Source organism: Nannospalax galili, unplaced genomic scaffold (genome assembly GCF_000622305.1).
Source record: "Nannospalax galili isolate Female #2095 unplaced genomic scaffold, S.galili_v1.0 scaffold606, whole genome shotgun sequence".
NCBI classification, from domain to species: Eukaryota; Metazoa; Chordata; class Mammalia; order Rodentia; family Spalacidae; genus Nannospalax; species Nannospalax galili.
The window spans coordinates 4119764-4142706 of record NW_008355477.1 but is presented as its reverse complement, the minus strand read 5'-3'; the positions used below and the strand labels follow the sequence as shown (position 1 = coordinate 4142706).

Here is a 22943-nt window from a genome sequence, read left to right as displayed (position 1 = left end):
AAGACGCCTTCTTTAGCCTGCCCTTAGCCAAGGACAGCCAGCCATTCTTTGCCTTCGAATGGCAAGATCCAGAGGTCGGTTTCAACAAACAACTGACCTGGACTCACCTGCCTCAGGGATTCAAGAACTCACCCACTCTCTTTGATGAGGCACTTCATGAAGATCTGGGTGAGTACAGGCTGGAACACCCCCAGCTCACCCTATTGCAGTATGTAGATGACATCCTGATAGCTGCTGCTGCTGCTCTACTATGTCAGCAAGGGACTAAGGATTTGTTGGCAACTCTAGGCAGGCTAGGATATTGGGCATCCGCTAAGAAGGCACAAATGTGTCATCAAGAAGTGATTTATCTAGGGCACATTTTGAAAGAAGGACAAAGATGGCTCACAGATGCCAGGAAAGAAACGGTGCTGAAGGTTCCAATCCCCAACTCCTGGAGAGCAGTGAGAGAGTTTTTGGGATTGGCAGGGTTTTGCTGCCTCTGGATCCCAGGGTTTGCCGAATTGGCTAAGCCTCTCTATGGGGCTACAAAAGAGAATGAGACTTTCGTTTGGAGGGAGGAAAGAGAAAGGGCCTTTAATGAAATTAAGCAAGCCCTCCTGATGGCCCCGGCTTTGGGGCTCCCTGATATCACCAAGCCTTTCCACCTCTACATAGATGAAAAGAAAGGAATAGCCAAAGGAGTCCTGACTCAAACGTTAGGACCCTGGACTAGACCAGTGGCATACTTGTCTAAGAAACTTGATCCAGTAGCTGCAGGATGGCCACCGTGTCTGTGGATTATAGCTGCTACTGCCCTTCTAGTCAGGGATGCAGATAAATTGACATTAGGGCAAGAAATGCACGTCACCACTCCTCATGCTATTGAAGTTCTTAAGCAGCCACCAGACTGCTGGTTGAGCAACGCCCGAATAACCCATTATCAGAGCTTACTTCTTAACCCTCCGAGAATTCAGTTCCTCCCAAGCACCACCCTTGACCCAGCCACCCTGCTGCTCAACCCCGACTTGGACGTGCCCCTGCATGATTGCACGGGGATCCTGAGCCAGGTACATGGGCTCAGAAATGACCTGACTGATCGGCCACTCTCTGATGCAGAAGCTACTTGGTTCACTGATGGTAGCAGTTTCATGAAGGATGGGCGGAGGTATGCAGGGGCGGCGGTGGTAACAGACAGACTGTTTGGGCGGCGGCTTTGCAGGCAGGAACTTCGGCTCAGAGGGCTGAACTGATAGCTCTGGCTGAGGCCCTTAGGCTCGGAAAGAACAGACGATTGACTGTGTACACAGACAGCTGATATGCCTTTGCTATGGCACATGTGCATGGAGCCATTTAGCAGGAAAGGGGGCTGCTCACAGTGGAGGGAAAAGCTATTAAAAATAAACAAGAAATTCTTAACTTGTTGGTGGCTCTATGGCTGCCTAAGAAGTTGGCTATTATCCACTGCCCCGGGCACCAGAAAGCTAACACGCCCATAGCTCAGGAAATCAGAGAGCAGACCGGGTTGCCAAAGAAACAGCTTTGGAGGCCTTCCAGATTTGCCAATCCAAATGCCAGATCCTGGCCCCCCTGTCCTACCTGATCAGCCTCACTATTCCCAAGAGGATATGAAATTGATACACAAACTTCCCATGACCCAAAAGATCGAAGCTTGGTGGCATACAGGAGACTGTAGAATTATTCTGCCAAACGACTTGGCCAAAGACTTCCTCACACACATCCACCGAACCACTCACCTGGGTACAAGGAAAATGGCTGAACTCTTAAGAAATACTCACTTGAAAGTCTTGAATCTCCGCCCACTGGTTAATGCAGTCGCCTCCGCATGCCTTAGTTGCAAGCTGACCAGTGCTGAAAACCATCCTAAGGAACAAGGGGCTTGAATGAGGGGATCTAGACCAGGGGCCCACTGGGAGATGGACTTTACAGAAGTTAAGCCAGGCAAGTATGGTTACAAATATCTACTAGTTCTGGTAGACACCTTTTCAGGATGGACTGAAGCCTTCCCCACCAAGCATGAGACCGCTCAGGTGGTAGGCAAGAAACTGCTGGAGGACATCTTACCCAGGTATGGCATCGCAGCCCTTCTGAGCTCCAACGAGCCAGCCTTTGCATCACAGGTAACCAAGGAATTAGCTGGGATATTAGGGGCAAGATGGAAATTACATTGTGCGTACCAACCCCAGAGCTCGGGGCAGGTAGAGAGGATGAATAGGACTCTAAAAGAGACCCTTACCAAATTAACCATGGAGACTGGCGGGGACTGGGTGGCTCTCCTTCCCTTCGCCCTGCATAGGGTGAGGAACTCACCCTATCTGCTAGGATTGCCCCCCTATGAAATCATGTTTGGAAGGCCCCTCATCGTCCCCAGTCTAAGACCTGAACTAATTGCTGAGTTTGATAACCAACAGTTGCTTGATTCTCTAGAGGTGGTGGCTCAGATGCATAGGGACGTATGGCCGTGGCTGAAAGCTATCTATGAGACTGCTCCCCCTCCTACCCCCAACTACCAGCCTGGCTATTGGGTCTACATCCCTAGACATCGTCAAGAGACCCTGGAACCCTGTTGGAAGGGACCCTACTCCATGATCCTGATGACTCCGACAGCTCTCAAGATCAACGGAATCACCTCCTGGATCCACTGCTCTCATGCCAAGGCAGCAGACCCTGAGTTGACCGAGTCTCCAGGAGAGGATAAGTGGACTGCCTCTCCTGACCCACATAATCCCCTTAAGCTAAAACTCTGAGTGGGCCCCTAAAATGTATTGGCTATTCCTATTGATATTCTTGACCTACCACCCCGAGAGAGCAGAAGGCAACTTCCATATGCCATGCAAGTTAACCTAGTTTCTCTTGGACGGGGAGACACATGATACTCTAAGCCAGATCATGCGCGGGACCCCAGAAGGCACCTGGTTGCCTGACTTATACTTCTGTCTGTGTGATCTAAATCAGGTTTATAATTCAGCGCAACAGGACCTGGCTAGGAGACATGGGTTTTATGCATGTCTAGGCCACCATAAGAACAAGAGGGAATGTGGAGGCTGGGAGTCTTTTTACGCAAAAGTTGGGACTGTGTTACCTCCAACGACAGAGAATGGAGATGGCCAGTGAAAAAGACAGATTTAGTTTCCTTTGCCTATACTAACCCCATCCAATATCGGCCCATCCCATAAGGGAAACAGCCCTGTGGGCCATGCAGTGTGGACTGAATAAAAGTCACATTCTCTGTTGAAGGAAAACGAGATGGGCACTGCCAAAATGGCCTAAGATGGAGTATGGTATATTATAAGTATGGGGGACATGCTGGTTCCACCATCATAATTAAACTAAAGGTGGAACAGATAGAGCAACCATTGGTAGTAGGTCCTTACAAAATACTTAACCCCCCTGTGTACCCCACACGGGTGACCATCTCAAAACTTCGCTCCACTGCAACCCTACTTCTAGGAACCTCAAGCCACAAAGTCTCCCAAAACTCTGCACCCATGCAACCCCTGACCTCAGTGCCTAAGCTTGAACCAGGGACAGGGAGACTCCACCCCGAGCCTGACTTAGGTAAGAGACTGCATCCCATGGTGGATCTGCTGCAACAAACGTACTTGGTCCTTAATGCCACGAGGCCTGATCTCACTAGCTCGTGCTGGTTATGTTATGACATAACACCCCCCTACTACGAGGGGATAGCTGTGAAGGCCGACGTGGCTCAGACAAAGGAGCCAAATCAGTGTCGCTTGCAGTTCCCCCCACCCCCACCCCCGTCATCCTCTAACACTACAACTGGTGATCTGGCGAGGGCTATGCATTGGAAACATGTGAGGATAGAGTGACCTTTTGCAATGGGACCCTCCCTCTAAGTGACCCATCTGAGTACATGATCCCCCAAAATGACACTTGGTGGGCATGTTCCACTGGCCTAACTCCTTGTGCTTCTACAGCAGTCTTCAAACAAACTGGAGGGTTTTGTGTCCTTGTCCACCTGGTGCCCCGGCTCCTATATCACGATGAGGATGGATTCCTCAGTCACCTTGAGGGGAGGGTTGGTCTCCCTCGTAGGCGACAGGAACTTGTCACTGCCACAGGCCTCACTCTTAGCTTGCTCCTGGGTACTAGCTTGGCAGGGATAGGGACGGGGACAGTTTCATTAATTACTCAGGGCAAGTACTATTCAGATCTAAGGGCTGCCATTGACCTGGACATTGAGAGACTTGAAAACTCAATCTCTCATCTCTCACTGAGGTTGTATTACAAAACCAGCAAGGGCTAGACTTGATTTTCCTGCAGCAAGGAGGGCTTTGTGCAGCCTTGGGAGAGGAATGCTGCTTTTATGTCGACCATTCAGGAATAGTCAAGGAATCTATGGCTAAAGTAAGGGAAGGATTAGCAAAGAGGAAGCGAGAGTGAGAGGCCCAGGAAGGATGGTTTGAGTCTTGGTTTAATTCATCTCCCTGGCTCACCACTTTGCTCTCAGCCTTAGCTGGGCCCATAATCCTCCTCTTATTACGTTAACTGTTGGACCATGCATCATCAATCGGTTGGTTACTTTCATCAGAGAACAAGTGAGCACAGTACAACTCATGGTTCTGAGGTCCCAGTATCAGCCCTAGGACCCCTCATTAGGGACCCTAACCTGGACCCAAGATTGGGTCCTCTCTAAGTTACAAAGAAAAGGGGGGAATGTGAAGCCCTCCTCCTTGGCTCCCTGTCCTGGACTCCCAAGACCCCTGCCCCTCTTTAGGACTAACTGCTCTTTTTTGCTTCTGTAAACTGCTTGATTGCTTGATTGAAAGGACAAACTATATTAACCCCATTTTGACTAGCTGTTTCAGGCAAGCCTGGACATGCCCAGGCATATTTTAATCTCCACCTGCCACCCCCACCTCAGGAGGCTATAGGTCAAACAAGCCCAGACATATAGCAGCCTTATAAGGTAGAAACCGAGACTTCTGGCTCTACAGATAACCGTCAGCACATTCCACAGCTCTGAGGGTAGCACCCACCAATGAGAAGCCCCCAGGACTGCATCCCTTATAACCAATCAATTCAAAAGTGTGTTGGCGTGCATGGGCTCCTCGGGCCAATCAAAGTGTGACTCTGTTATTCCCCTCCTCTGTTTGTCTAAAACCTATAAAGTGCTTCCACTCCCTGTGATCGGGGCTCTCAGCACAGATCCATTGCGTTGGTAAGGTCTGGGACCCCGAGGTTAAGCCCAAATAAAGACTCTTTGTTCTTGCATGCCCTCTGGATTCCGTGGTTGTTCTTGGGGGTCCGTTCTCTGGGCACAACAATGGAAGGCAACACAGGCAGGCAAAGATCTGTTTTGGAGCCACAAAATGATTTTATTTTGAACCAGGAAGCAAGAGCAGTCAAGAGGAAATACTGGCCTGAGGGCCTTGGCAGTTGACTCAAGAATCAGGGAATTTGCCCTGGTATATGAAGGCAGAGAGAAAACCAGCTTCTCATTTCCACACTAAGCTCATTAAGATCACAACACTTACTAGTAATTTGCATTTACACAGGCTTGAATTGCTTTAGATTTCAGATTCTGGCAAGTATTTTGTAAATAGTTTTGAGGATGAAGGAGGCCTTTCAGTGAAGGTATTGACCTCTGCTCACTTTTTGTTGTTGTTGTTTGTAGTTGAAAAAAGCAAACAAACAATAGTGTCTAAATTAGGACACAACTCACGTCTTGAGTCTGATATTTTTTGTGGTGAGCAGCACTGTACATTGCAGCACATTTAATGCCATCCCTGACTTCTACCCACTAGATGCCGGTAGCAATATGTCCTGAACATGTGACTACCAGAATTGATGCCAGACATGGCCAAATATCTCCTAGGGTAGCAGAATCAAGATTTCGATGAGAAGCACTATTTTCAAATCATTTTTCCTGCTGCCGTCATTGTCTGTGTGCTGTCAATGCTTTACCAAGGTAGGCCAGATGTCAACTTCCCAAAACCAGATACACTGAGCATGCAGGCACGTGTCTCTGCAGCCATTTGTATGCGCGCCTGGAGCTGAAATGGAAATCCATGTTGAATGGAGGGCACTGGCTCAGTGCTCAGGAAGTTCAAGGTCCATGTGTCAGCACAATAATAAAAAGCCTGTCTGTATTCAGTCTGCTTTTTCTCCAGCAGAAACCATCAGAGACGTACACACTTTGTCAAGTCACTTTCTTTTAAAGCTGGAAAGAAAATCTTAACCCTAGGCCCATCCTCATCTAATCCACCATTTTGATTTCTACTTGAATGATATGGCTAGCAAGTTTCAGCTCTGGATCCAGGTTTCTTTCTTTCTATCCACTAGGAAGAGCGATGCCATCTTTCAGAGTTCTGTTCCAAGGACTCATTATATAATTTGCAGGGCTCATTGCAAAGGGAAAATGTTGGCCCTGTGCTAAAAAGCCATTAAGAATTTCATGGCAGTGAAAAGTGATCATGGCACCAAGCTTACAGTCCTTCTGTGCCCAGGGCTCTTGGCAACTGAGTCATTCACAAACCCATGATGCCAAGTCTTTCCAGCCTTCATTGGCATCACATCAGTTTTGTTGTACTAATTTAATTGGCACTGCCATCTCATTTTTGCCCCTTGATGGAAATACTTCCTGGGAAGAGGCCCCAGTCCATTTAAAGAAAATGCAGAGTTATACTGTACCAAATGTTTACAGCATGTATTTTTAGACTTTCAAAACTCCACATGGAAATCTTTTCTACATCATTACAGTAATTAAACACTGTGGCCTTTCACCATATACATATTTTCCTGTAAATATGACAGCCTGGAAACAGTAACTGCTACATCCACAATGTTTTTAAGTTGGCCAAGATTGAGACTTCTACAACAAAATTATAACATAATCTGTCTTGTCTTTACAAAAATAGCCAAACACACCCTAAACGGCTTGCAGTGATATCTAAGGAGTAATATCTTTATACTGGAAAACATTTTCATGGTAATAGTGTCCTTCTAGTAAATGCTATGTATTAACATCATAAGGCAAACCATAGTATTTATTGGTACCTGCAGACCATGATGTTTAAAACTCAGAAACTGAGTTTTAGACCATTTTATTTAGAACCTGTTAAGTGTACAAAGTGCATTAAAATATCTATATCCAGTTACCCCAAAGTGTAGAAATGACTAAGACAACCTTTATTCATGGAAGGCAAATACAGATTGTTTTCATAGTGTCAAAAATCACTTTTAAATTGCTAGAGAAGGATGAATTTTTTCCAGTGAGGTGTCCATTTTTAATATGTGAAATTGTCTCAAGTAGCTATCAAAATATCCATCTGAGTATAAATAATATAGTAAATATATAGAATCTATCCATTAAGAAAAAAGACAGTATCTGTCAGGAAAATGACAGAAAGACACAGGATGCTGGCTTGGTCCTCTTTGAAGTCCACATTGGCAAGCACATCAGTTTTGACCATCTGATGCTCAAACAGTGAATTAGTGAGTTATTTTGGGGAAACACTTGGTTAAAAACAAAATCACTAAAAACAACATCTAAATCCGTCAGTCTGTTCAACATTTGCTGGCTGAGTCAGTGGCCCAGATAAATATTTTAGCAATTAAAACCATTTATACAGGTCACATCCCTTGTCAAGATGAACCCATGCCAATGACCACTTGGGAAAGCCTTAATTCAAGGACCATTACAATCTATCAGAACATCATAAAAAGAATTCCATTAGCAGATGTGTGTATGGGAATAGTGGATTTGAATTCTTAAAACTCAGATGATAAGCTATATTAGGATATAATGAGACATCTACATCTTTCAAAATGTGCTTAATAAAAGCTTATTTATAATATCTTTAGAGGCATGTATACTGGTGACTAGCACTTTATGTGATGCCCCTTGTCATTACTCATAAATATTATGTTTTTTGGTGAGCTTATATTGGATACGGTAGTGACCAAGTCCATGTGCTGATGTACCAGAAAGCAAACTCAACTGAAAGTTGGACTATTTGTGATAGAATATGTTCATTTCCTCAGCCCCAGAAATAAAAGCAAAATTAATTTGGGGAAAGGCAAACTAGGACAACTATTGAATGTAATGAAAGAATTTTACAGGCCTAACATAACTAGTAAGAGGAAGGATGAAATAGTTTTATACTATGAAACAGAATCCTACTTCTGATAAAACACAAATCAGCACAAAATTTTGAATAATCTGTAGGATTCAAAGTGACTATTTTCAATTGCAATTTGCAATTTCATTCATAATGTTAACCCAAAAGCTTCAGCCCTGGAAAATGGGGTGAACATATGGCCAAAGGCTTTAGAACCTTTCTTCCCCAAATTATCTCATCAGCCACAGCTAAGTCTGAGGTCCCAAGTTAATTCTTTCCATTCTCTCATGCTCTCCATTCTGATCCAGTTCAAGTTTCTGACATCACATTTAAAACATCTCAAAGTAAATGAGAGTAAGAAAGCATGCTTACTTTCCTACTAGGTCAAAAATGACTTTTTAAGATAGCTGCATATTGTGTTATGTACTGTCCAAGTGACAGGACCTACCATGTACTCATCATGAAATATGTAGAGAAGTGAATAAGCATAGAACTCTACAAACCCAGAGATCGTTATGAAATGAAAGTTGGAAAGGGCTGATAAACTTAGGGGCCTCATTATGTGCAAAACGAAATAATTCCTAAGAGTTGTAATCCCGATTATGTTTGTTTTATAAATAATCTGTAGGTTTTCCTCTAGATACAAAAGAATTAAAGAAATTATTAAAGCCCGTACTTAATATAAAACACAGTAAAGGATGGGACTCTCTCAGTCAGAGCCCTATCTTAGCTGGCTTGTGAACAAATTGGGGGAGATTTAATAATTCTCTTGAAGCCTTTCTTTCTCAATTCCCTAAACTGTGGCCTCAAGCTTTGTTATTCCGAAGGAAGCTGCTCTGTGTGGCTGGACGCTCAAGGCAACTGCTCTGTACAGTCCAAATGGTCTGGGATAGGAAGACCAGTAATAATCGTCAAACACTTGTTCCACACAGTGAAGGTGGGGCACACAGGCTGCGCAAATGCCACATCGAAGGTGTAGAGGTGAATGGAGTTCAAAGCATCATAAAAAGCAATGGAGCCATTATCATAGTCCAGCAGGATGCCTACACGCCGAAGGTGGGGGGCTGGCTCAATGGGAATTTCCTTGCTGTTGTGCCTCACCACCCAGTTATTGTTGCACCGGCAGAGGGCCCAGGAAGCAGAATTCTTCCCAATCCATTCATGCTTCGGGGCAGATTTGTATGCAAGGCCAATGGCATACCTGCAGAGGAAAAACAGCAATGATAAAACAATGAGCCACAGTGCTAAATCCACTCTGTGGTCCTTATGGTTCATTAAAACATATGGTCCCTGATCACTCTTTTTACATGAAACCTTGATAAGAACTCCAGCACTGTGTTGGGCACCTTTGTCCCTCTCAAAAACACAGGAGGTGGGAGCTAGAGAGATGGTTCAGCGGTTAAGAGCACTGACTGCTCTCGCCGAGGAACTGAGTTTGATTCCCAGCACCCACTCGGTGGCTATGAACCGTCCTTAACTCCAGTTCCAGGGGAAACCGAAGCCCTCTTCTGACCTCCGTGGCATTGGATGACAAGGGTGCACTCACATACATGCAGGCAATACAATCATACATACAAAATAAAAATAATAAAGAAAATACTAAACAAAACAAACAAAACAAAACAGGGGGTGGAATGTGGCCAGTGTGTTTGCCTGCAGTCCTGTTTGAAGTTTAAATGCTGCATGAGAATTTCAGCTTTCTATTTCACAGCTTTGTTTTCTCTTTGGTGAATATCTGTACAATTGAATTCTTTGGATCATTGACAATCAATCTAGATCCTTCTGCAACAACTGAAGTGGCCTTCTCTGTTCAGTACAGTGGCAACAAGGCGCACATGACTATTGGGCACTGGAACTGTGGCTGGTGTACTTGACAAATCAAATTTATATTTATAGAGAATCTCTGACTTAGGATTTGACTTTGGACTTAGGATTTCTCAACTTTATAAAAGCAATATGCAGTTGGTAGAAACCGTCCTTTGAGTTTTGGCTTTTTATCTTTTCCTGGCTTGTTGGATATGCAGTTAGAGTACTTCTTATGATGTTAGACATCTTGAGGGTCAAGAACTGGTACCACATATGACATTGTATCAATAAATGATATAAAATTATCAAGATTTTAATACAGAATATGTCTTGTGCTAGAGGAGTTAGCCCAGCTGCAGGTTCATGTAAATAGTATCAGAGCATTTAAAGTATGCCGGGTTGAGCTATGATGTTTGGTAAGTTAGGTGTCAGAAATGTATTTATTTTCCACTTCCAACATTTTCATTTTCCCCATGGAATGATCAGGATATAACTTCAGCATAAGTAGAGAAGCACCTGTATTTAGTTTAAAAAACTATTGCTTCACTGAGAATTTCATACCATGTATTTTGGTCATATTCGGCTCCCCTCCCCAAACTCCACCCCACCTTACTAACTCCCCAACTTCATGTCCTCTATTATTATTATTATTATTATTATTATTATAATATTGTTGTTGTTATTATTATTTAACTGGAGTCTTGCACTGTGGTCCAGACTGGTCTAGAACTCACTATGTAGTGTAGATTGACTTCAAACACACAGCAGTCTTCCTTCAAGAGCCTTCCAAATACTAGGACTTTAGGCATGAGTCACCAGCCCAGCTTGTACTTAAGTTTGATTAAGTTTATTGAATTGCCTATTATATATGCGTCAGAGCTACCATACTGAGCGACACGACTACTTATTCTCTGAACCTTCCTTAAACATTATAACTTGTAACACATCTGTGATTTTGATTGTACTTTGCTAAAGGAAGGCAGAAAGATTTATTTCTATTTGTGAGGATGTCTTTTTGTCATTCAGTCTCAATGTCTCAACTATACCATAAAGACAATAGGTTTCCATCTCCCAGAATAAAAGAGTAAAAGAAAAATACGCTTTAAATCCTAGTCACACAGGCTGGCATATAATGTTCAGTAACTAATATTTTATTAGTATTGTCTGATAAAATGCTAGTAGTATGTACCAGAATCAGAATTCAAACCTAGTATGTCTCAAAAGGCCAAATACTTAATCGACGCTTTATCATATCTTCCCCTCACCAGAAACTGTGCAGTCGAATTATATTTCCTGCTACATTTTAAGAGCATGTACTGCTTTTCCAGACAGCATCAGTTTTTCCCCTCACCAGAAACTGTGCAGTCGAATTATATTTCCTGCTACATTTTAAACTTTTAAAAACAACTTTGAGGGTGCTAAAGAGTAGTTCAGTGGTTAAGAGCATGTACTGCTTTTCCAGACAGCATCAGTTCGGTTGTCAGCAGTCACACTGGGAAGCTCACAACCACTTGTAACTTCAGCTCCAGAGGATCTGACACCCTCTTCTGGCCTCTGCTGGCACCTCCATACACATGGCATATACTCATCCAACCACCACCACACCCCACATACAAGTAAATAACTTAAAAAAAATCTTTAAAAGTATCTTTGATCAGACAGCATTGAGTTATTGTAAATATTCTTTAATTCTATTCAGAAAAAGAAAGTATTAAGAATTTTCCTACAACGTTCTAAGCATCTTAATCTCTTTTTACCTATCTGAGACATGCCCTGTAATAATACTTAAAAACATCTCACAGTTATTAAGATAAGGCAAATACATCACTCTTAATCAAGACTGAATTATTTAGAGCAGAGACTAGTGCAACTGGATATTAGCATATGGTACCTTATCTAAACAGAGAAAAAAATGTCACTGATCTTTGTTAAAATGACATTCTTTTAAAAATTCACATTATACAAATGCTTGACTGGGTAGAATTAACATGTATGGCACAATACATGAATTCTGATGTGGGGGGTGGGGGCATGGTTGGGGAAAGTGGTCTGAATTTGATTAAAACTATTTTATGAAGTGTACAATAGCTCAATATTTTTTTTAATCGCGAACAAAAGTTAAAAACATATTTAAAATACAATCACTTTAAGAGAGATATGTTTAAAAGAAAATTAATTTAATATCCTGCAACTGAATTTTTAAAAATGTAATGATAATCCATTTAACCAGTGTGCCAGCCTGTCTTCTTCCAATACCACATCTTCTCTTCCCTCTCGTCAATTGAGAGAGGGAGAGAGAGAGGGAGAGAGAGAGAGAATTTCCCAGAAGCCCCTTCTTTGAGTGTAGGTCGGGTTGTGCCTTCACACAGGATTCTGAAGTTGTAAGAGGATTTGGGTCACTCTTTTCAATGACAGACAGTGAAATTTGTAATAGCAGACTTTAGATCACTCCAGGCTTCCCCTGCGTTGGCTGTGGGCAACAGGTCATCATGACTTCATGCACTGGAGCAATAGACTTTTGACCTATATTCTCAGCTATGCCAGGGATCCTATAAGTTTCTGACTCCCTTCTTCTTTGAAGGACCTTGATTGACTTCTGTTTATGTGCCAAGAGCCAGCCAATATATTTTGGGAAGATTTGCATTTTGCATGTGTGTGTGCTCATGTGGAGGCCAGAGTTCAACACTGTTTTCCTCTATTCCTCTCCACCTTATTTTTTGAGACAGTGTCTCTCACTGAACACACAGCTTACTGCTTTGGTTAGACTGTCTCTGTCCCCAAAAAACTCCATTCAGCTTTTACATGGGTGCTGGTGATCCAAATTCAGGTCCTCATGCTTGAGGGGCAGGTACTGTACTGATTAAGGCATCTCCCCAGTACCAAGGTTTGCATTTTGCAACTTAAAATATCTCCCTTGAGGATGTTATCTTCACCCCCCCAGGCACTATTTCCAGTTTTCAGATACTGTGGGATCCCAATTTGCATCACAAAATAACAATGTTGGCATTGTTTCCTTCTTGTTGCCGCACACAATTTTTTTTTAATTATGGAGCTCTAATATTTATTTCCCATTTGAACCTTAATTGACCCTTTGAAGTAACTGTAACAAAGAAGGGCTGACTCCATTCAGAAAAGGAGAAACTTAAAATTGGGAGAAAACTCTAGAAATCTTGTGCTTCCCTTCCAACTTATAGTCTAGCAATTCTGGCACGAACCCACTCTTACTGATTCAGTTAACACCATTTCCTTAACACCAAGTGCACATTAACGGTGTTTGAGAGCAAGAAAATAACCAAATATATAGTTCATTAAGCAAAGGAAAATAGCATTATATTATCATTAATCTGTGAAACTGCACATATTTCCATTGAGCTTGAAAGACGCATGCAGAATGTAATGTTCCATTAAGTTACGCAGTGAAACATGGAGAAATTAAAAGGTATAAAAACAGTTTCTCAAAGCAATGCTAACATGCCCCATTGCGGATCATAACATGCATGTTAATTTAAAGTCAAAACTATATTTCACGAGAAAATATGTGTGTCATTAACTGTTGTAAGTCAGAGTATCACAAGGATTTAGTTGTAGGGGACACCCTTTCCTTGCTAACACCTACCTATCTAGAAATATAAAACTACTTTGTCCATCAAGATTTTCTGAAATTGACAGAGTCAGGTTTGTATGAAAAGACCCAATGCATGGCAATTAATTGTGGAATTTCTTTTTCCCCTCACAAGTTAGTTTTGACATCTGGAGGGTGTTTTAGAGGTAATGCTGATCTGTGTTTATGTAATTGAAGTGGTCTGGTGAAATTTCCACACTATTCATCAATGGCAATGAGATCATAATGATATAGTAACATTTATCATAAGTAATTATTAATGCGGTTATAATCATTTAGACACTGAATTCCATCCCAGATTAATATAGCGCATTAATTAACTAGAAACATTTGTTTTTCCACATGTGGATTCTATCTTCTTTTGTGTTTTTTCTTGCCTCAGCACAGCTAAAAGTTTCAAGTACCAGTTTGAGGACTTGAGTTTGATCCTCCAGAATTCATGTAGAAAGTCAGATGTGGTTTGTGCCTATAATCCCAGCACAGTGGAAATGGAGACAGGAGGAGTCCTACGGCTTTCTGGCCAGCCAATGTAGCCGAATCAGTGAGCTCCAGGTTCAGTGAGAGTCCCTGTCTCAAAAAATTAGATGTAGAGCAATCGAAGAAAACACCTGGCCTCCACATGTGCGTGCACACACACACACACACACACACACACACACACAAATATGTACACATACAAATTTCAAGTGCTAATGTATTCCATAGCCTAGGAGGAAGCCTCCATTCTTTGAAAAGATGTTGGAACAGGAAAAGGCTCTAGGCAAAGAAAATCAGGAGGACAATAGATGCAAAACTACCTGCTAAGCTAATACAGTTACCACTATTGGGCAATATTCATGCAATCCTGCTTCTTAGATTTCAGTTGATTCGTACTGGTGCTATGAAAGACTTATACACATTGCATTATTTGCATAGATTTGAATCTAATGGACTTTTACATAAGAAGTGTTTTGTCACACTTGTATGAACACAAACACTGTTGAAATTATCATCATCTTCAGGTTATGCACTTTTGAACACTGGTTTGACTTTTAGTGTTTATTTATAATTTTTCTTGCATCTCACACATTTATGTAATGAATTGTACTCATTCACATCCCTTCCACTTCCCCCTCTGATCACTTTCCCACTGCACTCACTCCTTTTCAACAAATCCCTGTCATACTTTCATGTCAGTTATCACTTATTAGGTACACTACTGCAAACTCTACAGAGTAATTATAACATTTCAAAAGTATATAACCCTTGTGTGAACAACAGCATTGGATGGCAGTTAAATGCAGTCATCAACAAACTACAGCCCAGTGTTCAACTCTGGGCCCCTGCCAACTTCCATAAATGAAGTTCTATTGGTCCTCTGTCACACCAAATTTGTATATAGATTTTCTATGGCTGCCTTCCCAAAATACCACTATAACAGATCCAGGCTGAGTACTTGGAACAAAAAATTTCTGGCATATAAAAGCAAAACATTAACTTTCTTGACCTTTATTTGTGACTCCTGCTTAAGAAGTCCCTTGATTATAAAGTTCCTGACAGTCATCTGTGAGTTTTATGACTTTGGCCCCACACCTTAGTCACCTAACCTGTAAAATGAGAATGAAATAATCTACCTTTTTTTGAGACAAGGTCTCATGTAGCCCATGATATCTTTGAACTCACTATATATAGTGCTCATCTTGCCTCTACCTCCTGAATACTAGGTTACAGTCATGTACCACCATTCTAGACTCTCATAGTGCTGGGGAAAGAAATACAGAACAGACTTTGACCCAGCCTACAGCTTGAAGCATAAATGTAGTTGAGATTAGCCTTTATCAGCTAACCCACAAATATAAATGTCCACTAGCAATAGTAAATGGCTATTGTTAGAAGCCACAGTGAATTTTGGGATGTTTGTTATACAGCATTATTGTAAAGAATCTTGCTGATATAGCCCTTCTGCATTTAATTCTTCTGAATGGATGCTGGTACAGATTGATGTCCTTAACAAAGTACACAATAAGATAAGCCTTCTTATGGCTGGAGGACAATAGACAGAAGCTGCCTACCATGTGCTTCCACTTATGACCACTTCCCAGTAATGTCGGCCACTGTCAATGAATACATTTCCAGCCACTCCATAGCTCCCTTGGCTGGTGAAGCGTTCTGGTGTGTGACTCTTTTTGGATGATGACTCATCACGCTCTACAGTCAGGTTGTCGTGGGACACTTTCAATTTTCGATGAGCAGATTTGGGATCCAGTTTAAATGGCTGGCCTGGAAACAAGTTCACAAAACAGAAAGAGCAAATGAAAAATCACTATATACTGGAACATGACCAATGGTACATCTTCATAGCCAGATTTAAAAGTCTGAAACAAGCCAACACTCTCTGAGCCATGTTCCTGATCCCAAAACCATATCGTATATCTTCATAGTAATTTAACCTTTAAAAACAACTTATAAAGATACTTGTTTACAGTTTTCAGGATTTGAAGATATAATTAAGGAATAGGAACTCTGTCTGTCGTACAAGGTATAGTACAAATGAGTAAGAACATGGTCATATGTTCTTGAGATTCTAATCTATTGGCTAGAGAGGGAGATAGTATTGTTATACTAACTGGTCCACAACAGAATAGGCAAGGGTTAACCAAAATGCATGATAAGGGCTATCTTGAGGATTCTAGCCTGGAGGACATTCTGGAAAGGAAGAGAAAATGAAGAGCTTATTTTCAACTATGGCATATTTAATCAGGCATAAACTATATGCATGCTCAATAGACTTCAGAGCAGAAGCCAAACAAATCAACTCATAACATGAAGACTATTCTAAATATGTTTTAACATGTTTAGGATTTGTCTTCTGTGTATGAGTGTTTGTCTGCAAGTATGTAAGCACATCCATGTTATGCAATGCTCACAGAGTCCAGAAGAGGGGATCAGATCCTCTGGAATTGGAGTTATGGACAATTGTTATCAACCATGTGGGTGCTGGGAACCACACCCAAATCCTCTATGACAGCAGCCAGTGCTCTTAAGCCCCAAGCCATCTTTCTAGACTCTATTCTAAACACTTAAATGCATTATTTTGAGGTTAGTAAAAGTAAATGAACTACTCTAAGCACAAGAATGACTATAGATTCATTTAAAAAAAATTGAGCTCACAAAACCAGGGAAAATATGATAGCAATGTCTAGGTTTTCTGCCCCTTGATTTATTCAAATATGTACAATAAATAAGGTTGTCTGTTTCATTATTCACCCTTGTGATTTGAAACTTTCACTATTAGAAAATCTTGGCAGAGTCATATGTAGACATTTTGATCTAGATGTTACTTCTTTGACAGTTCAGTATTGGTCACTCAACATCGTGTAGGGTACAAGACATTTAAAGGCAGGAAACACATTACAACTTGATGGTCATACAAGTGGCAAACTTTATAGAAGTGTTGCAGCTGAGAGAGCCCATTTGCCCAGTATGTAGCCCCCAGGCAATCATAGAAAAATGTTTGGTAAATATGACTGTAAGAAATTCGTGTTTGGGGCCTGGAGACATGCTTAGCAGTTAAGAGCATTGACTGCTCTTGCAGAGAACCCAGGTTTGATTCCCAGCACCCACATGGCACCTAACAACCATTCGTTAACTCCAGCTCCAGGGGATCAGATGCCCTCTTCTGACATCGGTGGGCATTGTAGGACACAGGTGCACTTACATACATGCAGGCAATACACTCATACACATAAAAATAATAAAATAAAAAATACATGTTTGGGATGGAGAAACCAACCGAGGGATTATGGGACACTATATCTCTGTCACATATAGGGGATGCTGCTTGGATCGAAACCAAATACCAGCACCGCAAAAATTCATGCTTTTATGTTATTGAGCAGCACACTTTTTTTCTGTCAAAGATCAGAGAATAAACATTTTCAGCTACGTAGGTCATGTTTTTTTCTTTTGTGAGTATTCAATTCTGTTATTGCAGTGAGGAAGTAACCACAAATAGATAAAAGTATGTAAATGGTTGTATGCCAATAAAACTTTATTTACAAAAATAGGGAGCAAGATTTGGCTCTTGAACTATAGTTTGCTGATCCTTGTTCTGCATTTCTGCCAATATCAAAGAAAAGCTTAAAAAGTGGAGGTGAAAAAATCCTCAGGTCCTGTGGAGGGAGTGGGGACTCTATGAGTCTGTATGATCTACTGGATTACACATACAGTTTAAAATTTAAAGTTTAAATAGTAAAGTCTTCATGGAAAACTATGCTAGCAACTGTTAGGGATAAGCTATAGAGTTGAATCAGAAAATGATAAAGATATTTTTCTTAAAATAGTTCACATTTTATTTTTTATTTTAAAAATAGTTTATTACTTTTATATGTATGAGTGTATTTCCTACGTGTATAAGTGGACTCGTGTTGTGCAGTGCCCTCAGAGGTCAGAAGAATTCGTCAGATCCCCTGGCACTGGAGTTATGGATGGTTGTTAGCCACTATGTGGGTGCTGGGAATAGAACCTGGGTCCTCTGTAAGAATAGTCAGTGTCCTTAACCACTGAGCCATCTTTCCAGCCCACCCTTTTAAAGGCAAAAGATAAATGTGAATAAAAATAATTGGATGCTAATGGGCAGAGGAGGAAGAAATTCCATCATGGAGCTAGCTCATCTTTTATGAAGATCTGAGTGCTGCTTGGCCTCCTGCCAGTGAGTAATAGCAGAATGTTCAGAGAAATCGGGGCTGTAATGGGAAGGAACTGCCTACAATGTCCTACCTGCCTTGGCGCCCCCTCTCAGTCACTCACATACACAGCAGGGGCCCGCCAGCTTCACTGGGCTCAAGCCCTGGTTTCCCACTGAGGAAATTTTTCCAGGGCAGCAAAAGCGTTTCCAAAAAAACCACTGCCCACTCCTTTCAACTTCCAGACTTTGGCCTCACCGGGGACAAATTAGCTTGCGAAGGAAATGAACAGTTGCTTTACTAAACAATTTAATTCATCAGACAGTTCGTGTAGAGATGACCCTATTCTGGCTACTGCTGTAGTGCAATAACCTCTCAACAGTTTTCCCAGGTGTCAGGCTCGCTTTTATTTGTAATGCACTCACCACGTCATAGCGTCATTTTTTTTCTTTCAAATCCTCAGTCACGCTCTACTTTCCCCTATGTAACCCTGCTCTTCAAAAACCAGCTACTTATCGTGGGTTCAGGATTCTCTCTCTCTCTCTCTCTCTCTCTCTCTCTCTGTATGTATGTGTGCATGCATGCACAGGCACTCAGACTAGTCAAGTACTCTACTACTGAATTACATCGCCAGCCATTTTTTTTTTTTTTTTTGCTTTTTATTTTGAGACAAGATCTCACTAATTTGCTCAGACTGGCTTTAAAACTCACTGTGTAGATGAAACTGGCCTTGAATTTTGGATCACCCTGTGCGGAAGATTACAGGCCTGTGGGAACAGGCATAGCTAGCTTTTTCCCCCCAACACTTTTTTCCTGTAGTACTTCAGATCAAGCTCAGGGTGTTGTCTCACTAGCTACCTCAGGCTGGTCAGAAACTTGGTGTCCTGCTTCAGCCTTCTGAGTTCTGGGATAATAGCTCTGCACCGCTGTACCTATGTTTACAAACAGGTTTTTGTCTTTAGTTTCCTAGCTTGTCCATCCTCTCAACTTAAGCCTTCCTTGCTGATCACTTTTCTGCTCCACAAACATGATCTTTTTTCTGGGCCTTTGCATGTGCTGTTCCATCCACATGGAACAATGCTTCTTCCATCCCCTAATCATACCTCGCCGTGAAGCAATACAAAAGCTGTATAGGAATATACTCTTTTGAAAATCCAGAAGTATCATGAGTTACTTCCATGACAGCTTTCACAAATGGAATGACCACTAAGGTCTAGCATGCTTTCTTCCCTGACAGTCCCCAAACTCCTTGAGAGAAGCACTGCTGAAGGAGTTGAATGTGGTCACAGTATCCTCAGCATGTTGTACAGCATCCCAACTCACTGGGAGATGCAGCAGTTTTGTAGGGACCAAAAACATGTTCGAATGCAAATAAAAACCTATTGAGCTGAGTGTGCATGGGACTGTTGCCATGTGCCATGTGGTTTTAGCAAAGCGTTGCATATTAGACTTCCTTATGTTCTCAGATGTTTTTCCAGTTTATCTTTGGGACAGTTTATAAATGATGCTAACTATTCCTATTTTACAAGTTAAGGATGACTAAATGCATTGTGAGGTCTTAGACTGGACCCTGGGACAGGAACTGAATAGTAGAGAGTATACTGGTAAAATCTGAATAAAGCTTAGATTTTAGCCAAAAGGAATGTACCATGTTAATTTCTTAGTTGAGACAAAGGTTTCAAAGATTATGTAAGATGTTGACATTAAGAGAAGCTGGGTAAAGGTATACAGAACTCTCTGTAATGGCTATAAGTTTTCTGTGAATCTATCCTTATTACAAAATAAAATGGTTTTATTTAAGAAAATGTAAAGAAATTAGCCACACGACCACATGAATACCATGTGGCAGAACAGAACCTCGGTTTCCTCATGCTTAATATGATGCTCTTCTTCTACCCTTTGCTGGCCCTCTACAACCAACACATGTTGTACAATGCCCTGGGGAATCAAAGATATGGTTAAATGAGAGTACCCCCTTGAAAAGTCATTATTTGTTTCTGTTGACTGGCAAACTCATGACATGGCACCATATTGACATAATATATTTCTACATCAAAAAGATGTAAAGTAAGAGGCGAGGGTAAATCAAAACACATGAAGACAGTGACACAGAGATGACAGACCCATGAGATGCAAAGACAGGCTGCATCGAAGTTTGAGATGAGGGCTTTCCTGTGTATTACGGATGCTTCCTATGCCTGTTTTCTACTTACTCTCTTGATGCCAGAAGTACCATTGCCAGTTGTGATAACCAAAAATATCCAAAAGGTCTTTAGACAGTATTAAATGTCACATGGGCAATGATTGTAGGAAAAAAGGTACCATTGTCTCCGATTGAAAACTATACACCCAATCAGCAGCTTGGGATAAAATGATTTCTCAAGAAGGTGTTATTAATGTGTTTTCTGCTATAGAAAAAATACTGGGGCTGGAAGATGGCTTAGCCATTAAGGGCACTGACTACTCTTGCAGAGGACTGGGGTTCAATTCCCAGCACCCACATGGCAGCTATCAACTGTCTGTAACTCCAGTTCCGGAGGATCTGACTCCCTCTTCTGACCTCCGCAGGCTTTGCATGGCACGGGTTCAGTAACATAGATGCAGGCAATGCATTCATATAAAGTAAAAATAACGAATAAAAAAATTTCGAAAAAGAAAGAATGCTATCTACCATGTACAGAGCCCTTATCCTCTACATATACCTGTTCTGTTTCTCACAAGAACTCTTCCAGAATTATTTACTTAAGAAATTAGAACAATGATGTGTGAAGAAGTTAAAGAAGCCTAGAAGTCAGAAAATCAGCTTTAAAACTCAGAGGTAGCTGCTAAAACTCCCAGTATTCTATACTAGCCCTTTAATTGCTTTTTCTGTGGCTATCAGTGGTGCCTTAGTCAGAGAAGGAAAAAGAAAAAAAAAGTGGGGAGGAGAGAGTTAGCCAAAAGTTGAGCAATGCAAGATGAACTCCATCGAGTTCACAGCACTTACTGTTTGTCTTCAACTTTCCAGGCTCACTGCTGCGGCTGCCTGCCTGGTTGATGGCCTTGACCATGAAGATGTACTTAGTGCCACTTTGCAGACCATGCACGGTGTAGTGGTTCTGCTTGATATTGGGCACAATCATCCAGCTATCGGCTGAGTTACACAGACCTGCAAAACCAACCAGATGGGTGCAAGTGCAAGCAATGTTTGCAGAATATTAGGTTATTGGAACTGTAAACATTAGGATGTGAAGTAGTTTCTCACTTTTTATACAGGATAACCAATAATATAGTGCTCAGAATCCTGCCTCTTGCAAGAGATCAATCTGTATTGTAGGTTTTCCTTGAGTATTCTGTCTGGACAAGACCCTTAAAACTCTGGTCTTTGTGAATAGGTGCAACAAAGGTGTTTTTTTCCTGGGCTTTTATGCACTGACCATGCACATGATGTGTTATTAAGTGCTGTGAAGAAAAAACAAAAGCAACCACTGATTGTTCCCCCATCATCTCACCCCTCTTGCATTACACTGGTGATTCCAGCTTGGATTTCATGAACTCTGAGACTCACAGATGAGGAGATCCAAACCATGCATTAGAAGCTGGCCTCATCAACACAAGCATAGTAGATTACATTTTGTCTCCAATTCTCCTGCTCTATATTCAAGCCAAAGTAGCTTTGCACCTGCTCCCTCTAGAAAGATCGGGTATATTGCCTTACCATATGACTTTGGGCTTGGTCATGTGACTTACTAAGTGAATGCCTGAGGCCCAAATGACAGTGTATTTGTTGCTGTTGAGCCTCTGTTTCTCTGCAATTGACAGGAGGTGCAACATTTTTTGACCAGTCTCATTCCAACAGATGAGACACAGGGGGCATCCTTAGTTCAATGCAGCAGTAAACCTAGCATGGGTTAGCCCAGTCCAAACAACCTCTGATGGCAGAGTTATAGAAATGATCTTTAGGGTATTAGTGGAGATTCAGAAGATATTCATAAGGGAACCTGCAGCAGCAGCATCTATGGGTGGCTTGGGGCCCAGTGTGGATACTGGGAAACAGGGCGTTTTGATCAGCTGCTGCCCTGGGAATGCCTGGTTCCAGACTGGAACAGTCCTGATCCCCTGGCTCCACTCTGCAGGATGTGGGCTGAGGAACAGGCCAAGGATTTATGAGGCTTGGAAGAACAAAGGAAAAAGGAAGTCCATTTTGTTTTGCAGCTGGCTGATGCTAGAAACATCTTTTTGGTGTCAGGCCCAAGTCTCCTCTCTCCACCCATCAATCTCCCCTCCAATAGAACCTTTTTCCATCTCCCTGGTGACTGGCTGTCATGAAGTTTCCTTTCTCTGTTGAGTTTTCTTCACTAGTCCCTGGGAGAGACCCAGATCCTTCACTTCCTGAAGGGCTCCAAACTCACCTCCCCTCTCCTTCTTTTTAGGTTTATTTGCAAGTCAAAGAGTTAGATCTTTTGATCTTGAGGCAATTTATGCCTAACTGAATGCTCAAGAAGCAGTTCCTGAATCTTTTTGTGGTCTCAGCCTTCTGAGAATCTACTAAAACCTTTCTATGAGAAGAAATTCACAAATGCACATCTGCACCAAGCCACAAATACTTGCATAGCATTGCAAGGTAGTCACAGGCTCCCCAAAGTCTGTCTTTGAATTGTACTATATGTTTTCTCTGACTTCTGAGTTAAAAAATTCCTCCTGGTATCATCATAGATGAGAATTCCCTTTGAAAAATTGTCTGATTTGAAATTGCACTTCACATGCTTTGTATCTTTCTTGTGTATG

At 41.8% G+C, this 22943-nt stretch overlaps 1 protein-coding gene across 3 annotated transcripts in view; it reads right to left on the bottom strand.

Annotated features, from left to right (window-relative positions):
* Window positions 1–5316: 5316 nt before the first annotated feature.
* Mid1 (midline 1) overlaps window positions 5317–22943 on the bottom strand; it is a 368155-nt gene continuing 350528 nt past the window's right edge. For all 3 annotated transcript variants that reach the window (XM_029555997.1, XM_008852914.2, XM_017803121.1), the window contains exons 8-10: window positions 21163–21324; window positions 15564–15771; window positions 5317–9285 (exon numbers count right to left, since the gene is read on the bottom strand). In XM_029555997.1, coding sequence (XP_029411857.1) covers window positions 8937–9285; window positions 15564–15771; window positions 21163–21324 — 719 coding nt within the window. In that variant the 3' untranslated portion in view covers window positions 5317–8936. The remainder of the gene's footprint in view (window positions 9286–15563; window positions 15772–21162; window positions 21325–22943) is intronic.